Source organism: Trichomycterus rosablanca, chromosome 5 (genome assembly GCF_030014385.1).
Source record: "Trichomycterus rosablanca isolate fTriRos1 chromosome 5, fTriRos1.hap1, whole genome shotgun sequence".
NCBI lineage: Eukaryota > Metazoa > Chordata > Actinopteri > Siluriformes > Trichomycteridae > Trichomycterus > Trichomycterus rosablanca.
The window spans coordinates 38,108,424-38,118,652 of NC_085992.1; the positions used below are offsets into that span (position 1 = coordinate 38,108,424).

Here is a 10,229-nt window from a genome sequence, read left to right on the forward strand (position 1 = left end):
GAGACTGACAGTGGCTTTATTATTAGGCAAAATACCATCCTATGTGCAGCTGACCGACGAATCGGAATCGACTCATACAATCCAAATCAATGGTGAGTTCAATCTACCAGCCAGTCGAATAACATGCGGTTTATTACTATTGGTCAGCAGGCAGTGGAGGGGGCGGGATTTATCAGAATACGGATGTCGGAACGATAAATCTTTTTCCTCAGGTTTGATCACATGTTGACTGTTTGGTAGTTTCAGAGTTTGATTAACGGTTTGTTACTGTGATTTAGCAGATATGACGGAGGTGCAGAGAGAGGTTATAACTTTATCTTCTGCACAGTGCTCCATAGAGAAATGGACTCTGCGATCCAGCAGCGTGAGTGTAGAAATCATTTCTTTAGGCTGTGTTATAACGTCCATCAAAACAGCTGACCGGAATGGACAAAGTTCGGACATAGTTTTAGGCTTCGACGATCTAGAATGTAAGTTCTTCTAAACTGTTTCATTATTAGGTCTGTTATGGTGGATTTTGAACAGTCTTTAATATTTAACGTTTTGTAATTTCAATATATATACAGTGTATCACAAAAGTGAGTACACCCCTCACATTTCTGCAGATATTTAAGTATATCTTTTCATGGGACAACACTGACAAAATGACACTTTGACACAATGAAAAGTAGTCTGTGTGCAGCTTATATAACAGTGTAAATTTATTCTTCCCTCAAAATAACTCAATATACAGCCATTAATGTCTAAACCACCGGCAACAAAAGTGAGTACACCCCTAAGTGAAAGTTCCTGAAGTGTCAATATTTTGTGTGGCCACCATTATTTCCCAGAACTGCCTTAACTCTCCTGGGCATGGAGTTTACCAGAGCTTCACAGGTTGCCACTGGAATGCTTTTCCACTCCTCCATGACGACATCACGGAGCTGGTGGATATTCGAGACTTTGCGCTCCTCCACCTTCCGCTTGAGGATGCCCCAAAGATGTTCTATTGGGTTTAGGTCTGGAGACATGCTTGGCCAGTCCATCACCTTTACCCTCAGCCTCTTCAATAAAGCAGTGGTCGTCTTAGAGGTGTGTTTGGGGTCATTATCATGCTGGAACACTGCCCTGCGACCCAGTTTCCGGAGGGAGGGGATCATGCTCTGCTTCAGTATTTCACAGTACATATTGGAGTTCATGTGTCCCTCAATGAAATGTAACTCCCCAACACCTGCTGCACTCATGCAGCCCCAGACCATGGCATTCCCACCACCATGCTTGACTGTAGGCATGACACACTTATCTTTGTACTCCTCACCTGATTGCCGCCACACATGCTTGAGACCATCTGAACCAAACAAATTAATCTTGGTCTCATCAGACCATAGGACATGGTTCCAGTAATCCATGTCCTTTGTTGACATGTCTTCAGCAAACTGTTTGGGGGCTTTCTTGTGTAGAGACTTCAGAAGAGGCTTCCTTCTGGGGTGACAGCCATGCAGACCAATTTGATGTAGTGTGCAGCGTATGGTCTGAGCACTGACAGGCTGACCCCCCACCGTTTCAATCTCTGCAGCAATGCTGACAGCACTCCTGCGCCTATCTTTCAAAGACAGCAGTTGGATGTGACGCTGAGCACGTGCACTCAGCTTCTTTGGACGACCAACGCGAGGTCTGTTCTGAGTGGACCCTGCTCTTTTAAAATGCTGGATGATCTTGGCCACTGTGCTGCAGCTCAGTTTCAGGGTGTTGGCAATCTTCTTGTAGCCTTGGCCATCTTCATGTAGCGCAACAATTCGTCTTTTAAGATCCTCAGAGAGTTCTTTGCCATGAGGTGCCATGTTGGAACTTTCAGTGACCAGTATGAGAGAGTGTGAGAGCTGTACTACTAAATTGAACACACCTGCTCCCTATGCACACCTGAGACCTAGTAACACTAACAAATCACATGATATTTTGGAGGGAAAATGACAAGCAGTGCTCAATTTGGACATTTAGGGGTGTAGTCTCTTAGGGGTGTACTCACTTTTGTTGCCGGTGGTTTAGACATTAATGGCTGTATATTGAGTTACTTTGAGGGAAGAATAAATTTACACTGTTATATAAGCTGCACACAGACTACTTTTCATTGTGTCAAAGTGTCATTTTGTCAGTGTTGTCCCATGAAAAGATATACTTAAATATCTGCAGAAATGTGAGGGGTGTACTCACTTTTGTGATACACTGTATATATATATATATATATATATATATATATATATATATATATATATATATATATACAGGGGTTGGACAAAATAACTGAAACACCTGTCATTTTAGTGTGGTAGGTTTCATGGCTAAATTGGACCAGTCTGGTGGCCAATCTTCATTAATTGCACATCGCACCAGTAAGAGCAGAGTGTAAAGGTTCAATTAGCAGGGTAAGAGCACAGTTTTGCTCAAAATATTGCAATGCACACAACATTATGGGTGACATACCAGAGTTCAAAAGAGGACAAATTGTTGGTGCACGTCTTGCTGGCGCATCTGTGACCAAGACAGCAAGTCTTTGTGATGTATCAAGAGCCACGGTATCCAGGGTAATGTCAGCATACCACCAAGAAGGACAAACCACATCCAACAGGATTAACTGTGGACGCAAGAGGAAGCTGTCTGAAAGGGATGTTCGGGTGCTAACCCGGATTGTATCCAAAAAACATAAAACCACGGCTGCCCAAATCACGGCAGAATTAAATGTGCACCTCAACTCTCCTGTTTCCACCAGAACTGTCCGTCGGGAGCTCCACAGGGTCAATATACACGGCCGGGCTGCTATAGCCAAACCTTTGGTCACTCGTGCCAATGCCAAACGTCGGTTTCAATGGTGCAAGGAGCGCAAATCTTGGGCTGTGGACAATGTGAAACATGTATTGTTCTCTGATGAGTCCACCTTTACTGTTTTCCCCACATCCGGGAGAGTTACGGTGTGGAGAAGCCCCAAAGAAGCGTACCACCCAGACTGTTGCATGCCCAGAGTGAAGCATGGGGGTGGATCAGTGATGGTTTGGGCTGCCATATCATGGCATTCCCTTGGCCCAATACTTGTGCTAGATGGGCGCGTCACTGCCAAGGACTACCGAACCATTCTGGAGGACCATGTGCATCCAATGGTTCAAACATTGTATCCTGAAGGCGGTGCCGTGTATCAGGATGACAATGCACCAATACACACAGCAAGACTGGTGAAAGATTGGTTTGATGAACATGAAAGTGAAGTTGAACATCTCCCATGGCCTGCACAGTCACCAGATCTAAATATTATTAAGCCACTTTGGGGTGTTTTGGAGAAGCGAGTCAGGAAACGTTTTCCTCCACCAGCATCACGTAGTGACCTGGCCACTATCCTGCAAGAAGAATGGCTTAAAATCCCTCTGACCACTGTGCAGGACTTGTATATGTCATTTCCAAGACGAATTGATGCTGTATTGGCCGCAAAAGGAGGCCCTACACCATACTAATAAATTATTGTGGTCTAAAACCAGGTGTTTGTTTCATTGTCCAAACCCTATATATATATATATATATATATATATATATATATATATATATATATATATATATATATATACAGTGTATCACAAAAGTGAGTACACCCCTCACATTTCTGCAAATATTTCATTACATCTTTTCATGGGACAACACTATAGACATGAAACTTGGATATAACTTAGAGTAGTCAGTGTACAGCTTGTATAGCAGTGTAGATTTACTGTCTTCTGAAAATAACTCAACATACAGCCATTAATGTCTAAATAGCTGGCAACATAAGTGAGTACACCCCACAGTGAACATGTCCAAATTGTGCCCAAATGTGTCGTTGTCCCTCCCTGGTGTCATGTGTCAAGGTCCCAGGTGTAAATGGGGAGCAGGGCTGTTAAATTTGGTGTTTTGGGTACAATTCTCTCATACTGGCCACTGGATATTCAACATGGCACCTCATGGCAAAGAACTCTCTGAGGATGTGAGAAATAGAATTGTTGCTCTCCACAAAGATGGCCTGGGCTATAAGAAAATTGCTAACACCCTGAAACTGAGCTACAGCATGGTGGCCAAGGTCATACAGCTGTTTTCCAGGACAGGTTCCACTCGGAACAGGCTTCGCCAGGGTCGACCAAAGAGGTTGAGTCCACGTGTTCGGCGTCATATCCAGAGGTTGGCTTTAAAAAATAGACACATGAGTGCTGCCAGCATTGCTGCAGAGGTTGAAGACGTGGGAGGTCAGCCTGTCAGTGCTCAGACCATACGCCGCACACTGCATCAACTCGGTCTGCATGGTCGTCATCCCAGAAGGAAGCTGACACACAAGAAAGCCCGCAAACAGTTTGCTGAAGACAAGCAGTCCAAGAACATGGATTACTGGAATGCCCTGTGGTCTGACGAGACCAAGATAAACTTGTTTGGCTCAGATGGTGTCCAGCATGTGTGGCGGCGCCCTGGTGAGAAGTACCAAGACAACTGTCTCTTGCCTACAGTCAAGCATGGTGGTGGTAGCATCATAGTCTTGGGCTGCATGAGTGTTGCTGGCACTGGGGAGCTGCAGTTCATTGAGGGAAACATTAATTCCAACATGTACTGTGACATTCTGAAACAGAGCATGATCCCCTCCCTTCGAAAACTGGGCCTCATGGCAGTTTTCCAACAGGATAACGACCCCAAACACAACCTCCAAGATGACAACTGCCTTGCTGAGGAAGCTGAAGGTAAAGGTGATGGACTAAACCCAATTGAGCACCTGTGGCGCATCCTCAAGTGGAAGGTGGAGGAGTTCAAGGTGTCTAACATCCACCAGCTCCGTGATGTTATCATGGAGGAGTGGAAGAGGATTCCAGTAGCAACCTGTGCAGCTCTGGTGAATTCCATGCCCAGGAGGGTTAAGGCAGTGATAATAATGGTGGTCACACAAAATATTGACACTTTGGGCACAATTTGGACATGTTCACTGTGGGGTGTACTCACTTATGTTGCCAGCTATTTAGACATTAATGGCTGTGTGTTGAGTTATTTTCAGAAGACAGTAAATCTACACTGCTATACAAGTTGTACACTGACTACTCTAAGTTATATCCAAGTTTCATGTCTATAGTGTCGTCCCATGAAAAGATATAATAAAATATTTGCAGAAATGTGAGGGGTGTACTCACTTTTGTGATACACTGTATATATATATATATATATATATATATATATATATATATATATATATATATATATATATATATATATATATATATATACAGTGGAAACTGTCATAGCCACTGTCATTGGCTATGTTTAATTGTGGAAAATGTTCTATAATGCCAGTGCTTTTAAATAAAATTCCAAAAAAATGAAGAAACACAATAATGTCATGGTATCTGCTACACTGTCACTGCAGGTTCTTAAACCCAGTATAACCAAATATAACCAACCAAATAGCCTTTTTGTTAATGTCTAATTTCTGCTATGACTCAATTAAGTTCATGTACATATTTGTTTCCTTCTAGTTCAGATTACTGGTAGCAACCAAACACATTATTTATATATATATATACAGCATATGAAGATTCCACACTCACATAGACCGGTCGTCCCACCGGTCGTTTTTTATTTACATTCCCATTTATTTTTTTACATTTAATATTATTTTGTTCTCCCACTTTAGCGCATCCAATTTCTACCCGTCATTCATCCTCTCACTAATGCTGGTCCCTGCTCCTGATTGGGGAGGACGAGGCTGCTCCACGCCCCCTCCGAAACGTGCACAGCAATCGAACATCTTATCACCTACACTTGACGAGTGCAGTGGGATACAGCGCTGTGCACGGAGGGCCACGCCCCTTACCGCACTCCTTCCCCATCTCCGTGCAGGCGCCACCAACCAGCCAGCAATAGTCATAATCGCACTAGTCTGAGAGAAAGTCCCCATCCGGCTTTAGTCCCGCCCCTTATCTGAACAACAGGCCAATCGTTGTTCATGTAGCCACTCAGCCAGGAAGGCTGTATTCGAGACCTCAGCTCTGGTGAACAGCGTGTGTTTTACCGCTGCGCCACCTGAGCGGCTACATTCCCATTTATATATGTTTTAACTATGGGTTACACTAAATTTGCTTCATAAATAAAACTACATAATAACAAAGTCTTTGTTGATGGTAAATGTTATTAATTTACAGGTTATCTCACGAATTCACGCTACTTTGGAGCTGTAGTTGGACGAGTTGCTAACCGCATTGCCAAAGGACAGTTTGTAATTGACGGAAAGGTTTATAACCTGGCCAATAATAATGGACCTAATGCACTGCATGGTGGCCTTAGGGGATTTGATAAGGTAAGTACACATAAACTTGAGTAACACTTTAACTGTGTTTGTCTAAATAACCCTTTCTGTAGTGGGAATACCTTTGTGGCTTAAATTATTGTAAAACAAAATATTGTGATATTGCATCCTGAAATTAACTTTTTTTTATTATTTATAATTTAATATCCATTCAGTGCACATATACACTTATAAATTCGGGCCACCAAACCCCCCACAAGTATGGATAGCCCAGATAATAAAAAATGCCTTATCTGTTTTATCATCTGTGTATAATTCAAGTGTTTTTAGGAATAAAAATAAAATTTTGTTCTACTAGTATATAGCCTATACTGTTAAAGCATTAAATTATAACACTACACCCACAACCCCCCAGAGACCAGGCCCTGACCCACAAGTTAAAAACCCTTTGAGCAGTAAGCTTGTATAAATCTGTGCTGTTCAGATCTTGATTAAATTACATATTAATGATAATACAATGTTTTTACTGTTTGTTTAGGCAGTGTGGACATGTGGGCCTGTGCCTGATGGAGTCAGACTGAGCCACATTAGTCCTGATGGTGATGAAGGATATCCTGGCAATCTAAAGGTTTCTGTTATCTACAAGCTAGAGGAAAACACACTGAGTGTGGAGTACTGCGCTCAAACTGACAAAACAACACCAATCAACCTGACCAATCACTCTTACTTTAACTTGGCTGGACAGGTGAGACTCACTTTCATATTTCATCTTTTCAGTTTTTAATATTCAGGTAAATGTTATAAAATCACAGGTGAGAGATGTTATCTGTAAAGAAGAACGTCCCACGTTTTAAATTAAGGATGAATTAATGTTTCCATTTGGCTGCTCTTGTTAGGGGTTGCCACAGTGGATCATTTATCCACATATTTGATTTGGCACAGTTTTTACACCAGGCGGCCTTCCCGGCTCAATCCTCCTATTTATCCGGGCTTGGGACCGGCACTAAGGGTGCATAGATGTGTCCCCCAATGGCTTGGTTCATGTAACGCCATGTGCCTTTTGTATTTGTGAGCCCAGCCTGGGATTCAAACCCCCTGGAACTCAGGCACTGCCATGTCCAGCAGTGTAAAATAAAAGTTCATTTTACATTTTTTTACTAGTTGTTTCCAAATCTCTGCTTGCACCAATCCCATTCTGGCTAGAGCTGCAGACCATCACACACCCTCATCGACGCACAAGCAGTTGTCAGCTGCTTGTTACAGAGCTGTAATTCATACAGAGAGTCATATGAACACACCTCATCTCCAGTGCAGTAGCAGTTAGTAGAAACCCTCCCCCTTCTCAGACAAGGCTGTTGGATCCTTGGCCAGGTCAAAAGAACTGCTTAGATTCGAAGGTCATGTGTTTAAACTCTCCACAGTGGAGATTTAGAGTATTAGACCGCTGTGCCACCCAAGCACAATGGTAAATAGTTTGCTTGTGTTTAATGCCTAGTTCACACTACAAGATTTTTGGCCTGATTTTTGCTCGGCGACCGGTCGGCGCTAGATTTAGCGGCTCGGGAGCAACTCTGCGTTCACTCTGCGATCGAAACTCGGCTCTCAATCGGTATGTGTGAACTACTCTACAACTTGTACGGAGTGGCTCGCTGAGCGCTCGGCGACCGAAGAAATATATCTAGCTTGTCAAATATCTGGATCTGAGTTGCACGACTGTGCTATGTCGAACAGCCAATGAGAACACAAGATACGGTGTGAGGGGGAAACGCAGGGTAGGAGTTGTAAAAACGTGGGACAGGGGCATAATGTAGTTTATATCAGAATACATCGGCACACACGTTTTATACAGTATTTCTGACCTTATCGTTCTCTACAAAACATAACACCAACGTTGCATTGCAAAAAATATTTATTAACGTTCAACTCACTATACTGTAGAACAATCCATGCTGTTCGTGTAGCCAAATCCACTCGGATTCATTTATTTTTTCTCCGTGTTTTTACGTTGCACATCAGCGCACAAATTTTGATCGCTCGCTACTTGTTGACGTGCATTTTTGGATGTAGTATCATTAAACCCCTCATCACTTCTCGTGGCTGTTTTTGTGACAAAACGTAGTTTGGGAGACCAGTGAAGTTCGCCTGCGATTCCAGTTGGTGATAGGTCATGTAGTGTGAAACCCCCTATCGCCAATCAGTCGTGTAGTGTGAAAGCCACACCGACTTGTAAGACTCCCGATTACAAGAGATCCAGTTGTGTAGTGTAAACTGTACAGCGACCTGACGACTTGGAAAGTCATGTAGTTTGAACTTGGCATTAGCGGTGAATTCTCTAGATTATGAACAGGACGGGTTAAAAAAGGCACAACCAAAACTTATCATGTTCATGTTTCATATACACAAAGTTTTGTTTGTGCTGTTTATTCTTCATTCCTGTCAGGGTGCACCAGACATTTATGATCATCAGGTGAGCATCACAGCAGATGCCTACCTGCCTGTAAACGACACCATGATCCCTACAGGTAGCAATTTCTGCCTATTATTTTTCATATTATAAATACACACATACAATCTTACATGTACCCCTATTTCACATTAATGCTGGCTTATGCTTGTGTTGATAGATTAATAAAATACAAACTAAACTTTAATGGGGAGTCTTTGCAAGTGTGGGTAGGCTTCAGGAAAGGCAACTGTTCCATAAGTACCCTTGGATATATTTGCTTCCAACACAGTGGCTCCAGTTGCAGCAGCTAATACAATTTGTTACAGTAGCCATTCTAATTGGTGCTGTTTCAGTTTGTTGATTGCTGTTGATAGGTGCCCTAAACCAGGTAGTCAAGCTGTAGTTTCCTAGTTTCTCCACCTGTATATTATGAACTGAACAGAGCTTAGATGTATGTTTATTGCTCTTGAGACCTTCTTGTGCCTATCAGAATAATGTTCTCTGTAATCAAAAATATTAGGGGACTATTTTATCCAAGTGCAGGAAATTAAGCATACAGCTATGCAGTGCCCATAAAAAAGTACTGGATGTGATGTTAATGTGACTACATGTTTTCGTCTTTGTATTGTTTGGCAGTTAAGAAAAAAATTCTGCTTTGTGAGTTAACACCTTTTCAGTTCTCGTACAATAGAACAGACAGTGATTCATTTTACAGCTTGTCATTTAAGAAAGGTGTTCTTCACAGGAGAGATAAAACCTGTAGATAATACACTCTTTGACCTCCATAAGCCCATTGCTCTTGGGTCTAGACTGAAGGAACTTCCTGGACCAGGGTTTGACCACAACTTCTGCCTTCGGTTTCCAGAACAACCAAAACTGGAGATTAAGTGTGCAAGGTAAAACCATACAATGAACCTGAGACTGGCTCTGAATCCATCACTACTTGAATTTGTTGATTTTTTTTTTTGCTGTTCTGTAGAGTGGAGCATCATGGGTCAGGGCGTGTTCTGGAGGTGAGTACCACCCAGCCTGGTGTTCAGTTCTATACCTCCAACTTCCTGGATGGTACTATTAAAGGGAAAGGAGGGGCATCATACCCCAAACATAGTGCCTTCTGTCTGGAAACTCAAAACTGGCCAGATGCTGTTAATCAGGTACTGAAAAGCATGATATCAGTACAATATACATGATGGCTGATCTGTTTAACCTATTATATATTTGTTTCATCAATTTTATATAAAGTAAGTAATCAATGATCAGATTATTATTTTTGATTTCACTCTGTCCCTCTGCAGACCCAGTTTCCTGATGCTCTACTAAGGCCAAGAGAGGAGTACAATCACATCACACGCTTTACTTTCTCTGTAGCATGAAATCTCAAAATTATATTTGTTATCTTGCAAATAAGAGCCACAATTTATTCAAAGGTTAAATGTTTGGTACAGCTTTCTGTACACATTGATTTTAAGTACCGTTTTGCATTTAGTGATGCCATTTTATTACTGACAT

General features: G+C 42.2%; 1 protein-coding gene across 1 annotated transcript; it reads left to right on the forward strand.

Moving 5' to 3' along the window:
- Positions 1-283: 283 nt before the first annotated feature.
- galm (galactose mutarotase) lies at positions 284-10,136 on the forward strand. The gene is made up of 7 exons (XM_062996153.1): positions 284-470; positions 6,171-6,325; positions 6,813-7,019; positions 8,715-8,796; positions 9,466-9,616; positions 9,700-9,874; positions 10,016-10,136. Exons 1-7 carry the CDS (start codon positions 284-286, stop codon positions 10,091-10,093), a joined length of 1,035 nt encoding a protein of 344 aa, XP_062852223.1. The 3' UTR covers positions 10,094-10,136.
- The last annotated feature ends 93 nt before the right edge of the window (positions 10,137-10,229 follow it).